The 20844-nt window shown below is 41.6% G+C and overlaps 1 protein-coding gene across 3 annotated transcripts in view; it reads right to left on the reverse strand.

The window, feature by feature from the left end:
- p53 overlaps positions 1 to 20457 on the reverse strand; it is a 95264-nt gene extending 74807 nt beyond the window's left edge. Inside the window, exons 1-2 of one of the 3 annotated variants that reach the window (XM_071592643.1) lie at positions 20245 to 20456; positions 19415 to 20114 (exon numbers count right to left, since the gene is read on the reverse strand). In XM_071592643.1, coding sequence (XP_071448744.1) covers positions 19415 to 19624 — 210 coding nt within the window. In that variant the 5' untranslated portion in view covers positions 19625 to 20114; positions 20245 to 20456. Of the gene's footprint in view, positions 1 to 19414 lie in introns of all 3 variants that reach the window. The other 2 variants (XM_071592645.1, XM_071592642.1) reach the window with 2 other exon arrangements.
- Between the last annotated feature and the right edge of the window lie 387 nt (positions 20458 to 20844).

Here is a 20844-nt window from a genome sequence, read left to right on the forward strand (position 1 = left end):
GTATGCCCTTATTTTCCTATCATCTCGTCTCGCATTCGTAGAGAAGTATTTTACACCTCAGTGCAGGTGGTACTAAATAAAGTCATTTAAATTGTATAAAATAGTCGAACAATATTAAATTATATAACAAATTCATTGGTAATTAGCAACTAAGCATCACTCAACTTTGATAATGCTTAGCTAGTGTGTAATCACCCTCTGCCACACATAGCATATTTTTTTTTTTTATGGATACCATGGATATGTTAACGTTGTAATCACAGACCGAAGTCGTTCTCCGTGATCTAGAATCTTGTCTAAATATAGTCGTCCGCCAACGTTCAACGTAGAGAATGAGCTCAAGGACTTAGTTCGAGAAAAGTTACGGATATGTACATGGGTGCAGTTGCTCAAATTCATCCATTTAAGACTTTCGTGGCATTAACTTCTCCGTGGAAATGGTTCGGAAAAAGACGCTTCAATTCCTTAGGACCTAACACCCCCCGCTACACGCCTTTGCGGCAGCTTGCAAAGTGTTTGATGTAGATGAATGTTTTCCGTCAGTATTCACAGATTTTGGACGGTACAACTTTGAAAAATTATTATTGTACAGTTCGACGTTCGAGAGGCCAACTATGATGTCATCTGCGGACACTTTGGAACTATTTTTAAAAGGAAAATTAGTCACCGATCCCTGCCTTAGAATAACACTGCATTTTTTATCACCGTGCCTTCAACACTAAGGGTTTGGTTCTTCTTCAAAAATAATACAAATACCCAATAATGACGATGATGTAATGGTATTGAAATGGGTTGCATGCAATAACAGAAATTGCCGTGGAAAAGTATAGTTTTCTTTATTTTTAATACGTTTAAATTCTACGAATTAAGACGCCCTCATGTCTCTCCTCCGACCTGTGTCCCCACTCGTTTTCTCGTTGATTCTTAACGGCCACCACGTGATATGCACACACGTTACGCGTAACATTTCTTATGTAAATAAGTTAAATAATGAAAAACGCAAATTCTGTGACAAAAGTTGTAATTATTTATCAAAGGGTAACAGTAATGTGAGCATTTGCCGGAACTCGATTATTGCTTATCTGACTCTTACGTGTCGAGTGCATTTTTTATTGCGCTTCAAGCATAGATTACGCAACACTACCAATAATTTTCTTCCGCTATTTATTTCAACCTTCACTATTGAGTTTGGTGGAAGACGGACATTTCATTTTGCATCCATTTCGGTGTTTAAGTATATTTAACGAAACTTGAAAAAGTCTAGATACTTATTTTATTGTAGGAAATCGTGTAAAGTTTGGTCGGGTGGTGACTTCTGCTGGCACCTATTACACAAGCAGAAAAACTTGTCGCTTCGTTAGGGGTTACGCTCGCAGTACAGCTCTTAAAGCTAGGAATTAGAATCCAACCTTGTGAATCGATGTGATTTACATAATTTAATATATTCTTCATGTTTTTAAAATCATGTCATGTACAAGGGCTTGTTTATGAATTTTTAAGCTTTTTCAAACCAGAACGTTGAGATAAACTACTTCCGATTGCTACTATAATTAATGAATAGCGGCAACAGTCGCTATGAATTAAGCAAGCAATGATATGTTTGGTTTCAAACTATTTACATAGCAACGCTAGCGATCGAAGAACCGCGTAAAACTCGATGAATTTAAAACATTTGGGTTGATTTTCAGAAAATATTCTTAAGGGGCGGAAAGAGTCTGGGTATTTCAGTCTTGCGAACTTGCTGAACATAAGAAATATGACTGAGCAAGTTTGATTTTGATTGAAACTTCATAGCTTTTGCAATTTTGCTGAATTTTAAACATTATGCTGGTTTTATGCGAATGTTGTCTAGACAGAAAATTTCTACGCTTAGCAGCCTTGGCATTTTTAACTTGGTAAATAATTCAAGTTCAGAAAGATGGCAGTCTGGAATGCGTCTTAAATTCCTTAGTTGACAAACCGATATTCCGAGCTGAGCGTTTTTGTTTTTAGTGTTTTCCATCGTGCGAATAAACATCGTTGCCTCACGCAATATCTTGTTTCGCTATTCTACGAATCATCATTTCCGACTCCTACATCCTACTCCTCAATTTCATCCGCACTGTCCTCGATAGCACACGGCCGGAACATGTTTATTTAATGAAATTTACGATCCCCTCGTCCATTCTCTGCACTTATATTTCTGTTCATATGGCACGGGCATTTCGCACGCGTACCTAATCGGCTGGAGCCTCCTTGTCACGACCTCGACTTGGCCGTTATGTGATGCCATAGACTCCCGCCCACCGAGAGGCCATCAATACTAATCTACCTCGCCGGTGTTCGTTGGAGGGTGGAGCGAGTGCAATAATGGTCATTTTATTATACTCTGCACATTCCAACTCTCTCCCTCTCCGTCTGTTCATGCCTCCCAACATTTCCCACCTGGTCGAGCGCTCATGAAGACTCGTGACACAATGCCCCTCTTTTAATGGACGTTCCTCGTAAATGTGTTTCTTCCGTCCGCTTAAAAGGCTCTGGCCTCCGAAGATGTCCCCAGTTCTAACCGCGCGTGGAATGTAAAGTGCGGATATCATCCGCTATATACCTACCAGAAAGCAAGCATGGCTGCTCGAGCGTATTCACGTACCATCGAACAAATCGAGTCCTATTGTCATAAACACATGCAGAAATACTTCACGCGTGCCAGGTGATTATCGTTTTTTTTATAAACATGGTGGTATTCTAACGGTCCGGCCCCGCGCAGTGGAAGAATCTTTTCTTCAACATCTACTTAATACCTCGCAAGCCGTCGCAAGGGCGTGTGACGGGGGGTGTTAGGAAACCACCCGTAATTTAGAAAAGAAAAAAAAACCGCATGCAATAACCACAAAATCATACATTCACAAAAAAACATGGCATACATTCATGCAAGAACCCTTACACCCCACACACATGCAAACACTCAAATTACCAACTAATATACACATGCATCTGAAAGTATACCCAACATCTTTGCAATGTTTAATTTTGTTCCGATTCGTAAATTCAATGTTTTTAATATTTCTAAAGTGACTTCGGTTTCTTACTATTATGATTTCTGATTGTTCGGGGAAAGAATAAGTATTTATATCTATCTGTACTGGAATCCATCTCCCTTATTTTATCTTTGTGGTCTGATCTACCAAAGTAGTGCGGGGCCATTGTAATTCCTTCTGTGTCATAGTTAAACTCGTTTGTTCTGAACCTTTCAAAAAGTTTAAGTCTCGCTAGTTGTCTTCGTATTTCAAGTGGCTCCCAGCCTAAATCCCATAAGAAACCTGTCATACTTGTGCTCTTGCTAGAACAATTTTTAACGAACAAATAAACAACTCTTAAGTTATGATAAAGTTCTATTTGACCTAAGAAAGAACAATGGTAATGAGAGTTGGGGAGGAATACCGGGCGAAAAGAGTTTCCATGGAAGCGAAACGAGTTGAAATTATTTTAATTGACTGGTAACAAAAAATACGGCGAAAAGTCCGTGAATTTGTTTCGAATTAATTTCTCATTCCAATTCTGATAAGATTTTAATATTTAAATTTTAAAATATTAGCGACGAGGTTCAATTATTTTGGTGAAGCGACGGATAATCTTTTTTTCTCCGTGTAGCAGTACTTCTCCCATTTGTGAACAGTGAATATATTTAGTTCCAGTAATTTCATACTCAGATTTTAGTTTTCATCTCCTCACCATATGCCACTAGACTAACCATGAGATTCGTGCCCAAGGTATGATTCAACTGAGCCAACTTTTGGTTGCTAAGGAGGAGCCTTGCTAAATTGGCAATAAACACGGTCGGCTGTTTGTTTAACTACCATTGCTAGGTTTTCTTGTACCCACTACTAATTTGATCTCCAAAAACTCTCTAGAACTCAGTTTCTCTTTCTGATAATGCTTTCATTGGGTTTCGAAACGTAGAAATTACTTTTCGGGCATACATTTATACACCAGATACGAGTATATATAAATTATATTTCTACGAATAGAAGGTTGCGTTCATTAGTTTGTTTTCTCAAATCTCGAGAATGGCTTCACCAATTTTTATGCGGTTTGTTTCGTTTATCGACCTTACCTCGTGTGATAACCATAGGTAAAGTTATAAAGTATCATTTAGCAAGAAATGGGAAGAAAACTCCAATGGCCGTAAGGATTAGTTGCCAATCTCTCGTCAGACCAAATGTTGTGTTAAGGAGTAAAAAAATGATCAGGTCACAAAAAGGAGTGGATAAATTTCAGACGTTCATCAACAAAACTCATTCATTTTTTCAATGCCAACATTGTTCTCAATTTCCACATACATTTTCCAATTCTTTCAGAATTTTAGACCTACCACTGGATTTAAATTATGTAAATTCTTATTCCCTGACAAGATATACATGTTTTAGATGTTAAACCCGAACAACTTCGACGACGTACTTCTGATAGAATGTTGATATTTTGCGATTCTGTTATATCGCACTCTTTGGTAAATAGTCCTTCCGCGGCTCATCTCCCCAGCTCTTCCCGTATTCCCACATAGCTATTACCGCTGCCTTCGAGCCGTAGCCACTATACATTAGCTAATTTTATTAGGTGACAAACGGCATCTCATTACCCTTGCATCGCCAGGATAAAATAAGACTGGATTTAAGATAAAATGTAGAGATTCACATACGACAATCTATTAAAATAAACAGAAAATGGCGTGCACAAGGATTCATGAAGAGAGTAGGCAGGACTAACTATTAGAATGGTATAGTGCACCTCAGTTTTCTTAGGTGAGTAAATTAAATTGTTTGGATTCTTCAGTTACTGCTTCCTTCCATGATGAACAGGATTATGTAGTCCTTAGCGGTAAACGGGTATTTTATTTTGTTTACCCTTAATAATTGATAATTTCGTTTACGAGATTTTCGATTGGAGTTAAAAAATCAGAACGGGGTTGAATAGACATGGATTTAGGGATGAATAAATTAAACTGAAAGAAAATAATTAATAGAAATCGATTTTTGGGCAACATGGAGGGAGTCAGTAGAAATCATAAGAAGCTGAAAAATGTTGAGCACTTCACTGGGTTTAACGTGCCCGCTAAGTCGGGCTGAGAAGCACCGTGGCGCTCAATACCACGAAATCTACCTTGACCGGCACTGCTGATAATAATTTGCACACTTGACGGAAGACCGGATTGTCACATGCGTCTTCGGCGATCGTGATGGAAATTCTCTTTCCGATCAGACTGATTGTTTGCTTTCCTGCCTTCGGCGTGGCCCCGACTACCATCGGCACGGAGGGCAATTCGCCGGAGAGGGAGAGGGCGGAGGAGGAGGGGAGCATTAGGCGGGGTGAAGGCAGGGAGGGTGGGTGTGGATGGGAGGAAATGAGAGAAGAGAAGCTTAACGAAGTGCGGTGGGCTTTAGTACTGGGAGACTCGAGCGACGTCATATGCGCGAGTGTGTGTGCGCGTGTGGGCGATGTTTGTGCAGTGTGTGTTTGCGTACTTCGGTATGTGTGTGACGGCGAGTGATTGTGTATACTGGCACGCGGTTTCGGCGGATGGCCGTGCATTCCTTCCCCCTTTCGCGGGACACATTCCACCCACCGCCACGACCCCCACCCCCTCACTCCTCTCTCCACCACCTCCTCAGCCTCCTCCTCGTGCTGTGGAGCACAAGCCATGGTGGGGGGGCGGAGACTTATTCAGCTTCCCTTGGAGTCAATTGGGGAGTTTGCTCTGAGAGGGGGTCGGGTGCCGAGGTGGGTGTGGAGGAACCCGATGAGGGGGAGGAAGGTGAGGTAAACGACCCCCTTTCAGGGATGCGATTCTCCGAGGGCATTAACAATGGGGTGGACTCGAGAGGCTGGCGACAAATAACGAAGGGGGTTAAAGAGGGAGCGGAAACATTCGTGAAAATTCATTTTCGGTCGAAGTACGTCCGTTAGGTTGATCAGGATGGACTTAATCATGGAATTTAGACAAAAGGGTCAAGTTTAACGGAAATCTTTACGGGATAGGAGCTTAATTATGGGACATCGACGGGGATCGATGCAATAGAATCTAGATTAAGAAATTCCAATAAATCGTTGCTATGCTACGAAAACATTAGGGTTTATTAGAAGGGTATTGGGGAAATATAAAGAAATGTAATGAGAAATGTTATCTTTTGCTAGTAATACTTTATTTAGAATATGCTGCTAGCATATGTGATCCTCATGAAGTTGAAATGATTACCAAATCACATCGCGCGCAGCGTATAGGAGCGAGATTCGTACAACGTTGCTATGATAAACTGAGCAACCTATAAAAAATATTAGAGGAGCTAGGCTGGGATTCACTCACGGAGCGAAGGTTAAATTACAGATTAAATCTCTTGCATTAATTGGAAGGGTGTCTCTTTAGCGATGATGTTGAAAATGCGTACTACGGTTCGGAGAGATTATGTAAATAAAATTAAAGAGATTTAGTGTAGAACAGATAAGTTTAAGATGTCATGTTTCCCACACGAACGGTAAGGGATCAGAATAACGTGGTCCGACCGCGCTAGGTCGGACGATGTTATTCTAGAAAAGGCTAGAAAAGTATTCAGTGTCAAAAGGACACTGGTGTGTAATCACCACTACCTTAGACTCTAGCGGTGGCTTGCAGGTTACTATGTAATGATAAAATAATAAAAAGGTATGAAAATTATTTCGATGATGGGGAAACCCACATCATCAAGGGTGATTGGTTACTAGCATACCTACAAGGTATCCTTTTCACTGATAATCCCTTAATTATACCAATTATTCTTTGCGAGGACATCCCCCATTACCTGCTTTTCATACTTGGTTTTACTTTAAACACGTATTTCTTCCACTATGTTTTTCCTTCGACGATGATCTTAAACTTGCTCTCGTGACTTGGGTGTATTCAATTCGCTTTCCTGTCCTTCTTTGGAGTGTCCTCCAAAATATTCTCCCTTCGTCCACCCTTTAAAATATATATTATTTCGTTACGCTGTCTATTTATTTGTCTGTAATTTGAGTGAGGAAATATTGAGGAGGACAATTTGGTGAGTTGTTGCTCCGAGAGCCAGCGGGCATCTTTCAGCAGCTGTTCACAGTGTACGAAGCGTCTGCTCAGTTGCCGGCATCAATCAAAATATAGGTTTGTAGATAATATAATAGCGAGAGAAATGAGGCAACAGTTGAACTCATTGAAGTGAATTAATTGAAATCTTAATGATGAAACGTGCTGCCATCCGTGTGTGAAAAACGTTTTTCAAAAAGTCGATTTTTTCCATTTCAAATATTTCCTGTTAATTATAAATAAATGAAAGGACTAACTTGGTAGTTCCACACGAACAATTTATTCACACGACCCGGGTTCCGAAGTAAAACTTCATCATCAGGTAAACTTAATCATCATCATCAGGAAGTTTCACTTCGAAACCCGGGTCGTGTGAATAAATTGTTCGTGTGGAACTACAAAGTTAGTCCTTTCATTTATTGATAATGAATCGGTTCCATAAAGTTACGCCAGAAACCATCAATTATATTTCCTGTTAAGTAAATCCAAATCGGACTTGGTCTGTGTTAATTGGTATATTTAAACCCTATGCATGCATAGAATAAGAAGCCCTTACTTCGCACCGTCTTGGTGCGATGTTTACAAAGAAACAAAGTAATTTTCAGATATAAATATTATTAAGATGCATATTAAAGTACGTGTTTTTGAGACGAAATTAGCTGGTAACAGAAAAATAGATGAGATTCCTCAACTGCAGAGGTAATATTATCGCTCCAATTAACTCATTCATCATTAGGAAATTCCGTATCACAAATAATCTGTGCCGGAGGACCAGCCGACTTTAATATAGTACGTTTTCGATCAATTTGGCCACCATATTTTCTCTAATACAATGAGTTCTATCCTTCCGCGAGGTAATAAGGAATGGAGTACGCACACCTTTTCCACAGTTTAACACCCATAATTTTAAGTTTGGATAAAGCACCGGGGCAGAATGTTACGAGGGAATAATCATATGATTATTAAAGTTATGCCTAGACAAGTTCAAGGCGGATCAGTGAATGATATCATTTATCACTACGACGAATGAAACTATTTATGTAATTGATAAAAAATTGGGTTATATTCGTTGTCGACTTGAACACGGCGTGAATATGACCCTGATGGGTGGAGAGGTTATGCCATTGCTTTATTTCAGTTCTTGTAATTATATATACACATATATATATATATATATATATATATATATATATATATATATATATATAAACACAGATGTAGATTTTTAGAATATAGAGACACAAAGAAAGGACACTCACAATTTGTTATTTTACGTTTCGACAGCACGGCTGTCGTCTTCAGAATCGAATTCAGAATCAGATTCTGAAGACGACAGCCGTGCTGTCGAAACGTAAAATAACAAATTGTGAGTGTCCTTTCTTTGTGTCTCTATATTCTAAAAATCTACATCTGTGTTTTTATATATTTGTGTGTCGCCGATGAGCATTCCATTTCGAAGATATTTTATATATATATATATATATATATATATATATATATATATATATATATATATATATATATATATTTTTTTTTTTTTTTTAAGGTAATCTACCGGTTAAGGTAGGTTTTTCGATGGACACAACTACCAAACAAATATTTTGTGACTACTAACAAAACACAACCCTAAATTCTACTCTACACCAGGTCCCTCTTCATCTCTGAGTACTTTCTTCCGCTCTTCATCCCGTCCAACATCCCTATCCTGTTCCTTCCCTTTCCTCTTTTGCCCAACATTCTACCCTCTATCACAGTCTTCAACACCCCACTGCCGGTCAACACCCCCTTCATCCACTTTTCCTGCCTCCATAGGATTGCTCCCAACAAACCCCTCTCTTCGCCCACCATACCAAGTACTTCCTCATTTGTTTTCTTCTCTGTCCATTTCACCTTCTCCATTCTTCTCCACACCCACATTTCAAAAGCCTCCAGTCTACGTCTATCCTCCTGCTTCAATGACCACGTTTCCGCGCCGTACATAGCTACGCTCCATATCAAAGTTTTTACGAGTCTTTTCTTAACATCCTTACTCAAAGTCCCCGTCATCAACTCCCTCCTCCTCGTGAAAGCCTCTTTGCCTAGCGCAATTCTTCTCCTTACGTCCCTACTACTTTGACCGTGTTGGTCCAAAACACTACCGAGATACGTAAACTGTTCTACCTGCTCTAGTTTTTGCCCTCCTATTTTAATGTTAAACTTGCCCTTTTTCTTTCTAGAAAATCGCATAACCTTTGTTTTATTAATGTTGATTCTCATCCCATACCTGTCGCACTGAATTTCCAATTCACTCAGCAATGCTTGCAGCCCCTTGGCTGACTGACAAACTAAAGCTTGGTCATCAGCAAACCTAACTGATTTTACGAATTCCCCGCCCACTTTCATTCCTACCTCCAGTTCTTCCCATGCCTCTTTGATCATTTCCTCTGCATACAGGTTGAACAGCAACGGTGATAATGGGCAACCCTGCCTTACACCCCTTCCTAACACTGCCCATCCTGACTCCCTGTTTCCCACCCGCACCTGAGCAGTCTGAGACATGTACAGGTTGCGGATTAGCCTCCTTTCCCTCCAATCTATTCCTATTTTCTGCAATATACTCATTAGTTTTTCCCAATTCACTCTATCAAACGCTTTTTCGAAATCTACGAAACAGGCAAATACCTCCTGGTTGTGTTCTATATTCCTCTCGATTAATAATCTCATTACTGCAATGGCATCACGCGTACCTCTCCCCTTCCTAAACCCAAACTGATCATCCCCTAAGTAATCATTTGCCCTACTCTCTATCCTCTTGTTTATGATCCTGAGAACAACTTTAGCTGCGTGGGATATCAAACTAATTGTCCTATAGTCCTCACATGACGTGGCCTTTACCTTTTTCGGAATCGGAACTAAAACTGCTCTCACAAAGTCTTCCGGCCAGATTCCCTCCTCATAAATGCTACGGATCAGCCCATATAGCCTCTTCCTCCCACATTTTCCTAAGCATTTTAAAAGTTCCACGGAAATGTTATCTACCCCCACGGCCTTATTTAGTTTCATCTCCCTTAATGCCCTTTCTATCTCATTGTCTAGTATGCCTGGACCTAAGCTGTCTTCCTCTACGTCATTTTCTTTTTCAATGTCTAACTGTGTTGGTCTGAGTTCTTTACTATACAGTTCTTCTATATACTCCTTCCATCTCTCTTGGATCTTTCCTGCGTCAACTATTACCTTACCCGCCTTATCTCTAACTATTAGCATAGCTCTTCCTTTCTTACTTCCCGATAACGATTTAACTTTGCTGTACAGCGCACCGATTTCACCCTTCCTCTGGAGACTTTCCATATCCTCGCACTGCGTCTTCCACCATGCGTCTTTTGCCTTATTTGTTGCCCGCCTCAATTTATTGTTCAATTCTTTGTACTTCATTTTGCCTAATTCTGTATTTATATTCTTCCATTTTCGCCGCTCATCCATTTTTGTAATCATCTCATCCGTGATCCATGGTTTCCTAGTCCTTTTAGCGTTAACGGTTCCAATAGTGTCTTTTGCGGCCTTAGACAACCCTTTTTTGATCATTTCCCATTTTTCTTCGATAGTAATAAGCCCTTTACCATCCTCCATGATTTTCTCTACCGCCTGTTTGTATTCCTTCCTTTTCAACCCATTTAATGCTTCTACATTCCATTTTCTAACTCGCCGCCCCTGCCTTATCTTTTTGAAACGTACGCTACATTTCATAACAACTAAATTGTGGTCTGAGTCCGCATCCGCTCCCGGAAAGCTGTGGGAATTTATCACACTATTCCTAAACCTGTGTCTAACCAGGATATAATCTAGCTGATATCTTCCTGAGTCACCTGGCATTTTCCATGTATACCTGCGTCTTTTGTGGTGTCTAAACCAAGTGTTGGTGATGACTAACCCCTGTCTCCTGCAGAACTCAACTGCTTTCTCCCCGCGGTCATTCCTCGTGCCTAAACCGTAGTCGCCCACCTCATCACCATCTCTTCCTTCGCCTACCGTCGCATTCCAATCCCCCATCACTATCAAATGTTTCCCTGCAGGAACACACGCGATCATGTCCTCTAACTGATCGTATATCCTATCGACCTCTTCTTCCTTATGGTTGCTCGGTGGCATGTATACCTGAATAATAACTAAGTTCGTCGGTTCTGCTTTTATCTCCACTAGTAGTATTCTATCCGTTACCTGCTCTATGTTGACTACGCTTCTTCCTACCTCTTCATTTAATACTATGGCAACCCCTCGTTGGCTCTCGTCCCCACCGCTGTATATTATTCTATACTTATCACTCCAGTAATCCCCGCTATCTTTCCATCTCACCTCGCATAGACCTAAAATATCTATATTTCCCCTTTCCATCTCTCGCTTAACATTCTCCAATTTCCCTGTACTCATCATTTTCCTAACATTCCACGTTCCTATTCTAACTAATTTTGTCTTCTTCTCCTGCGTCTTCTGTCCTGCTGCTGCTGGTTTTCCCTTGCAAGGGTTTCGTGGGATGACGACCGCGGAAGCCTTGCCTCCCCCGCTGCCGGGCACGACACACGGCCGATTGGGCCGAGCCCCGTGGTTGCCAGGACTCAAATTATCTCTATTGTCCATCATATTTTTCTAGGGAATGATAATTGAGGTGGTTTCCCGTTGCCTTCCTCAATAGTGTTTTTAACGTGACACCATCACTTACTGGCCGCCCCACTGGGGTCAGACGCCATTGCAGCCGCCTCACTGAGGAACAGACGCTGCGTGGACTACCTATATATATATATATATATATATATATATATATATATATATATATATATATATATATATATATATATATATATATATATAGAGTGAGTAATCTGACTCTTAGCGTAAAAGATGGGAAATTCCAAAGGTTACTTACAGATCAAAAGGACAAACGAATTCCTTTCAAGGGAGAAAAACTTCAATGCTCTCGACGCTGACGTTTAGTTCAATCGAAAATAAAGTATAAGTAGTTTGAATCACAATCTTTCTTACATTTAGTGCACTTTCATCTCCCGAGGGTAACTTGCAGCTTCTGAGTAACATAACAGCGTTGTATTTCATTCGAGACTTTTTTTTCCGAAATACGAGCTGCGCACAGATGAAACTGTCTAATTAAGGGAGTGACGTCTCGTGTAAACAGATGTATTTGATTTAGATAGCCAACGTAATGCACATAATAGTAATCTTCGCTCAAATAACCGGTACAGAATACCAATACGACCGTAACGTTATTTCCAAGCTTTATCGAATACCTTTAAACGTGCTATGGCTTGAGAACTCTGTACTTTTTGTGAATTAAAAAAATTACTATCTATATCGTTGATCATGTTTGAGATTCTCCTCCTGAAGCAGGATTCCAAACATAAAATGGATGGATTAATAACGAGGATGTACTGGAGAGGATCAAAATTACACTGATGATCATAGTTAACGAAAGGAAAAAGGCCGAACGCTAAGAAGGCAATGTTTACTGAAGGATATGACTGAAGAAAAGCTAAAGAAAGGAAGAAAAAGGAGGAAAATGATGGATTATTAGAATGAGGAAGGTGACGGATGAATGAGGAGATGGGAAGAGGACAGGATTAACAGGAGAAAGGACACCTATGTCCTGGTTAATAAAATTACTCATAAATATGGTAACGTGTGTGAACCTAGGGTCATCTGTAAATTAATACAACTTCATGATTAAGTAATGACCAAGGGTGGATCCAAAAGTGGGGTCATAGCTTCCCCCCTGCAGAGCAATTCTGTGTTTTGGTAAAAATATTACATATGTGCCTAAAAATACGTCTGGGCAACTTTTGTCCCCCGAGCATTAAATTATTGCTGCGTCGGAATCAACATTATTTTCCAATTAACATTTGCGGCGTCAACGAAGACAGAAAATAAAAACATCTGCGCATGCGTAAAAATAGAAAGTTGAAAGGAGAGTTTGATCTAGTGAAGAGGTTCATCCGCGAATTGGCAAGAAACTCGCATCCAATATTGTCGTAGTATTTATAACAGGCAGCGACCGAAAGCTAAGATCATTTTGAATACCAATAGGCATAGGTGGATAATTTGGATTTTGTTGCATCCATAGAAAATGGAGAGAAACACGACGCCGGCATTAGTCTACTCCAATTACGAAATGAGGCGAGAGGTCCATAGTTAAAAGCCCCATCCGATGAACGGCGAGATTCAATTTGAGTGCTCCCTCTAAGAGCACAACCCAATTAAGGATCGGGACACCACTGAAAAACTTTTCACCTCCGGGATTCGAACTGGACTCCTTGGGGATGGGAAGCCAGTAAATTAGGCACAGCTCGTATCTCCCAATCCCCGCATTTCCCAATCAATGCATCCTCATATCAGTACTGATTACAATAATTGAACTATGTGCATTGTCAAACAGCTCTATCAGAGGGGGATCGAGAAGAACTATCATGAGAGAGATTCAACACCCCTATTCCTTCCCACAACACTCACCCTCTCATTTTTTCTAAATGGGCTTTCGTTGCATCATGAAGTCTACCAGAAACTTTTCGGCAAGAATCTTACATTGCCTCCCTAGTGACGCGGGCTGAGCATACAGAGAGAAGGGTTGGGAGGTGTGGGAGCTTTTTGAGGGCCAAGGAGGGGCATCAAAGGAAGGCGCCGAAGGGGATTTCGGAGGATTGTGGGGGTGGAAAGGGGACGGATGGGAGAGTAGTGGGCGGGGAGATGCGCGTATAAAGTGATTCCGATGATGAAGAGATAAGGAAACAAACGAGGGGCGAGGATTTCGAGGTGGGGGGTGGGGGGAGAAGGGTACAGGGAATGGAAGGAAAGGGTACCAGTGGGTAGGATTCTTCGGGGTGGGGGTGTGGGAATTTAGGGAGCGTAGAGAGGGAGGTATCGGCGAAAGACGAAGGGTAGGTGAGATGGGGGAGGTGGGCGAGCGAGGGAGTGAGAGTGAGGGAGAGGGGTGTGTGAGCGGGGTGTGAGGGGCAAAGGTGGAATGCCGAGGGTTTTAAGGTGGTTTGCATTTCGGGGAAGGTGGCGGTTGTGGGTCAAGACAAAGGCAAGAATGCGGAGTCGGGGCTTTTTGAAGGGGTTGAAGCGAGAGAGGGAAAGAGAGAGATAGGAGTCGGGTAGAGATGGGGAGGAGATAAGGGGCGGAACAGGGTTGAGAAGAGGATGGGGGGGAGTGAGGGTTTAAGAAAAAAGGGTTTTCGAGGGAGGATTCGAAAGAGAATGGAGGTGGATGGAAAGGGGGTTAAGGAGGGGTAGAGATGTGGTAAGGGGAGAGGAGGAGGGTGGAAAGGTGGCGGGGCGTGGGCTTGGTGGGCGGGGTTAGGTCAGTTTGGGAGGGCGGAACAGGATTAGCACAATGTTTGAAACACAAATAGCGAGGGAAGAGTTGAAAGGATTGTCGGATTGCGGAAAGGATCCGTATGGAGGATGGGAAGGTCCCGGATTCAAAAGATTTTTTTTGTAGAAGGAAGGGAATGTTGGAAGGGTTGGAATTGGCCGGATGGTCCTGTGTGTGTGTGTTTGGGTGGGATTAGGGGGGATGGGGTTAGAGATACGGCAGCTCGCATCTGAGGGAAATCTCGGTTAACGAACATCGATCCCCTCCCTCCCCCCGCGACTCGTGCAAAAATCCCATAAGCGGGCTTGATGAAGCTCGCTGCGGATTCCGCCTTTGGTCCCTAGTTAGAGCGGCAGACGTCACAGGCATAACTGAGCCGTGGGGGTCCCTTAACGTCTTCCGTTTAAATCAGTCGGGACGTAAAAACCCCTTGCCGGATGTCCCCACTATCCTCGAGACCTTACGTCCTTCGTAGGATTGGCTTCATTATCCCCCTGCATCAATATGCTCTCATTGCGCATCCTAAATAGACGCAAAAAATGCAATGTCGTCGCGCCCTTAATTTTCATACTACGTAATAACTACGTAATAGCGCGAGCACCTTGAATCTTCGAATAAGATTGGTCGATAGCGGATCGAAGGGGACTGCGATCGGAGCTCAAGCAATCGGAGCCCCCCCACTTTGGGGAATATTTTTGGTTGCAATGAAACCCAAAATCAATATTACTTATATGCCTGACACTACATACCTTGGAGTATCTGTTGATTCCCGAGCATTAAAAATTCTCTTTAGGGTATGTTGCGGTGTTTAAATTGGTGCTATTAGACTAAAATTAAATGTCTCTCGATTTTTCATGTGGAAAGAATGCTCGTGAAATTATTTTTGGTCAGAAATGAACATGCACCCTCCCCGAAATGGCTTTTGTGAGTTTGCAACTGAGATATGAATGCTTTATGGAAATCAGTGAACAGTTTTCTTTAAATTCTGAAAGTCACGCAATATTCTAACTAGGATATAATTAAAATGAATAATTATTTTTCAGTATTTATCGTTTCTTTACATTAAGCGGCGTGAGATTTGAAAGTTATATTCATATATATAAATAAAATTTCATGAATTTATATATAATAATAGAAAATAGATTGGATTAGAATCGTAAATATACTAATGTCTTCGAGAAATGGGCCCAATATGCAATGGGAAACGGAGGCATACTAGACAACTTTCAGAGAGGGGTGAGTCACTTAAGGATCCATTACCTCATCCGGTGGAGAAACATTAATATTAATCATAAATGCTATTTGATATAATTATTCTCATTATCAGTAGTTTTTCGGATAAGTGTAGGCTTCCGATGAACGTGGAACTTAACACTGCTACCGTGTACTCATATATGTAGACTTGACTAACATGACACAAAATATTTCGAGTGATTCTCAGGAAATTGTACTCATTGTACGACAGTACTCGTAAGACAGGTTCGAAATCGTTTCTCAAATCACCCAACGTCACTTTTAGTTGCATTGAGGATTCGTCCGGTTTCCATTCTGGCTTGTTCGCCTCCGCCTTCTTGCGACCCCCGACTCTATTTGCTCCACATACACACAAAACAAAACATCACGGTAGACCAAAGTCGAGTGGAGGTCAGCTCAACTTATCGCCGCGTGTTTACATTTGGAGGTCGGAACCTTTTCTTCCTCTCCTTGAGAGGCACGTGGGGGCCGCCAAGACGTTATTGTCGCCCCTTGTGTTCCCTACGTCCACGCCTATGATGCCTAGGCAACAAACAGCCAATGGAAGCGGAAGCGCCGCTGCTTAGTGAGAACACCTGCGTCTTCGACCTATCTCGTCGTTTGTTCTTTTCCCCAGCGTGTCGTGGAGTGTTTGTGAGGTTTCTGCCGGTCCCCAGGAGAAAAGCGTGGCGGAGAAGAAGGCAGCTAGTTTAATTTTCTCTCCTTGTGTCGGTAATACCACATCCACAAGCCATCAGGAGAGGGTGTACAAGGTTAAATCCTTCCCCCCATTAAGATAACTGGTGATTATTGGCACTGAGTATCAATTTCATTTTCGAGAAGTTTGAAATCTAGTTCGTGATTTTTTTCCCACAGTTGAAGTCACGAATTGTGTGGAGAAGGGGATGCACCTTAAATCTACATCTACGTACACAATATTTTTGTCCGACAGTCAATTTCTTTAAATCCCATTTTGGTATCGCGTACCACGAAATGCGTGGATTTCGATCTTTGAGACTTGATATCTCATTTTTCGAGTTAAAAATTGATGTACGTAAAAGATTCGCGACAGCTATTTTCAGAGGTGCCGCCAGAATTGCGTGAGTCAAAATATTTAGAATTACTTTGACTCCACTCTGCTTACTTTCACCTCTTGTGCCCTATCCCTTCGTTTTTAGTATCACGTAGAAGTGATTGTAACTTGGTATTTATCATTAAAACCTATTGTCGGACTCAAAATGATTGGACCGTGAATTTGAAAGTGAGTTACTTTGATATATTTTGCCGTAGAACGAAGTATTACATAGAACGTTTCATGAGTACGCTAATACGTGGTAGAAAATTCATTAAAGTAAATTTTATAGTAATGGATTTTAACAAGAGAAAACACTGTAAAGGGCCCGAAAAATATGGGGAAATGGGCGCTTGGTCAATTATAGGCGAGCACTTCAATTGTTAATGATTAACGATTCCGTCGAGAAACATATAGTACATCCGTTCACATAATCTATGTCACAGTCATCATATTATAATTTTAGCCGTGAACCTTTACGTACTCGTGTATAGAAATGTATGCATGTACAATCCATGAAAACTTTCGAGGAATTTAGCCATGAATGACTGCTCCGTCAGCTAAATGGATGAATGCATTCAAGGCTTTCTTTCCAAACGCAAACAAATGGTTTCAATTGACCACTCCAAAATCATGGAACGGGCTAGTAAATTCCAGTGTAACTCAAGAAAGAGTGATTGGACTCCTGTCATTCCCTTACACGCCTTCACACATGTAGATACTATGAATTGAATTGATTAATGGGCCGCACAACATAGGTATTGACGCAAATGCAAATACTTTTCAGTGTTACCACGGCTACTTCAGTGTATTCATCTGTTCATCTCGCGGCTGTCTTGAATGGCAGTTAACAGTTGTGAGATAATTCCAAAGCCTAGTTACTTTTAAATGAGATGTGTAGTAACGCTCTCATATTGTCGATCCCCGTAGAAAGAACAAAATTTACTGCGTGGAGTGGATACGATTAGCTGCAGTTCCATGGAGGTGGATCCAGGCAGTACCGAGTGTCCATCTCAGATTCGTCCACCACTTCCTTCGTTCTTTCCATAAAACGTTCGCTTGAATTTACGAAACTCTCGTTCAGCCCTGTGCGTCAGCGCACATGGATGGCTCGGGACACGACATTTTCCAATGACTGGCAAATGTCATGTCCTCACAGCTAGATACGTTTAGTCATCAGCCACTTGCTATGCTGTCCATCGATGGAGTGCGAATGGGTGCCATATTTGGCCGGGCGGACTGTAAGAATGAGACTCGTATGTGTAAGATACACATACGAGACGGGACACGCTTTGGCGTTCCTCCTACCTAACTCCAGTCCATTCGTCGTATTTTTAATTGAATTTGGAGAGGTACAAGGATTAGAAACCATCAGACCATCCTTCGATCAATCCCGGCTCGATTTCCCTCAGCAGGCGTTTCAAACGCTTAACTCTTTCATTGGCATCGTCTCAGTGGTTATTAGGTAGACATCTGGTGGAACAGTTTCACAAAAAGGTGAGGATTGATGACTGAGTATTGGGTGAGGACGTTAAGATATGGATTGTCAAAACTTTGATATGGAGCGTGGTTTGGTACGGCCCGAAAACATTGTAATTGAAGCAAGATGAAAGGCGTAGATTTGAAGGCTTTCGAAATGTGGGTGAGGAGAAGTATGGAAAAGGTGAAATGAACTGAAAGGAAAACAAACGATGAAATCCTAGGCACGGCTGGAGGAAGAGAGAGGATTGTTGGAAGAAATCCCAAGAAGGCAGGAGAAATTAATGCAGAGCATTTTCATCGGCGATGGGATTTTGAAGACTGTGATAGAGGGGACGTCTGGCAAAAGAGAATATGGTAGAGGTAGGATGGGCATGCTGGACGGGATGAAGTGTGTAAGGATGTATGGCCTTGCTGTAGTGTGGGATGTTAGATTATATTTTTTTAGGTGAGTCAAGTAAATGTAAATGCCTGCCGTTTTATAGGCCGGATGCATTGAAAAACGTCCTTTTACGGTGGAATACTATTACTAATAATAATATATTCTATTCGTGATGTGATTGATTCTCTCTCGTTGTTGATTAAAGTATTCATTTCCATATTTTAATAAAACTTTTCTCCTTTGCATAATTTAGTCACTTTCGATAATAATGGACATTCCAAGAAACTGTGAGAGAGCCATTTAAGCTATCTTCGAGGCGTCCACTCAAACTCCGAAATTTTGGGAGGAAAAGCACTCGGCCGGACATCGAGGGATTCGGGTTCAAATCCCGGTCAAGGCAAATAATTTTTACACTCTGAAATTTTTGCATTGAAATAATGGAAATACTTTATGGCAAAAATAAAGCAAGCAGTGCGTAATTGTTCAAGATATATTCAAGTTTGTAGCGTATTTTTCAATGTCGTGTCGATCTCTCTGAAGTAAAATTTTATGCAGTCCTGTGGAGGACTGAAAAGTAAAAAGGTCGCAACACTACGACTACGGTACTTCTGCTGACTCTTCATCCTTAATAGGGACAACCTAAAGTGTCATATAGCTCAGTTTATAATTGTTGATTTAAAGTGGTATGAATTAAGAAGGCGGCGATACTGCATTTAGATAACTAGGCAGATTGGATACCTTTTCACGATCTAGATCACGGTTAGTTTTCGCAGAATAAATTTAGCAATACTCGCTAGTTATATTGATTTATTTAAGTAATTCACTCACCTCGTCGCTCTTCGGAGACAGACTGCGATGTTCTCCGAGGAACGGATGAGAGTGGTCACAATCCCCAGGAGGTAAATCCAGATAACACCAAGTTTCCGTCACATTCTCTTCTTTCTCTCTTTTCACGTCCACGCTTTTCCCAAATCCGAATCCTGTTTCGCTGTCTTCATCATCACAGCAGCTCGAAATGTCTGTACAATTGTTGCTCATGATGATTGCACGGACAGTTTCACAGAGAGAGAGAGAAGCATGCAAGGAAAGGTAAATGTTGTGGTAAACTAGCCAATCTTAAATCAAAAACTTAACTGGAGTGTCTTGTTCGAAGCATATAGAAACGAAATATCCAAATTTAGTTCAAGGACCTGAAGTCACGTAAAACACAATAACACGTAATCACATAAATCCAGTGTTGTATCCAAAATGTATGCAAAAAAACACAGCGCGTATATTATCTTGATAAATCGTTTCAATGATGGAATCTTTAAACACGTCGTTTCACAGATAATTACCAAGCTGATATGGTCACTGATTTCTCTGTTATTCCTGAATACTTCCGCTCACGCTAATAGCCGTTGGAAAAATGTTCAGGAGATACGGCTTCCAGGAGTGGTAGAACATTCATACGATATAGTCTTCGGTAAACCATGTAGCGATGAAAACATTGCCACGACATTAACTCGGATAGGTGATATTTCTTTCCCTGCAGTACACTTAGACTTAATCAAATTGAACCCAAATTGTTGTGATTTGAACACAACTTTTGCACACATTTAATCGTTCGCATGCATAAAAAGGCTCGCCCTAATTAAATCATTATTATTATTACGTACCTTCACGGAATCGTACGCCAACGACTAGGCAATTGCGACGTAGCTGCTCGTTTATCAGGTTCTCGTTCTCAACGTCACGATCCAAGCACGCAATAAATTCAACTTGACGTCGTGCTCTTCATTCTTCCCGTATGGACCACTCTGGTTGAACTGCACAAACACACCTTCCGTTCGGGGAGAAGCACATCGCGCGGCGCGGAGGGAGGACACCTCGCTTCCCGCAGTCCCGTCGCGTCAGCCGGTTCGTAGTCCACGAGAACACTCTCTTCGTGTCAGCGCGCGAAAGACGGTGCGTGACACGACCTTCTCGGAACAGTTGCGTCACCGACTGGCAACGCTTTTCCTCCTCCAGCGCTTCGTCACCAGCCGCTTGTTCTGTCTGCTGCCCCGTTACTCCGTGCAAAAATGGGTGCCTCATTTTTGTTCGAGTGGTTGGTAAGAATGGAACGATTGCGTAGGGAGCTGGATGGGGGACGAGATAAACCAGTCGGGACTCGCACTGATGACCCATACCCTCATTCCAGTCTAGTCGCCCTTTCTCCGTCTATTCTCTATAGAATTCGGAGGGGTGCAAGCCATGAGAAACTACCGCCCCATCCT

The sequence above is a fragment of the Hetaerina americana genome, unplaced genomic scaffold (assembly GCF_022747635.1).
Source record: "Hetaerina americana unplaced genomic scaffold, ioHetAmer1.1.p SCAF_5, whole genome shotgun sequence".
In the NCBI taxonomy this organism is placed as follows: domain Eukaryota; kingdom Metazoa; phylum Arthropoda; class Insecta; order Odonata; family Calopterygidae; genus Hetaerina; species Hetaerina americana.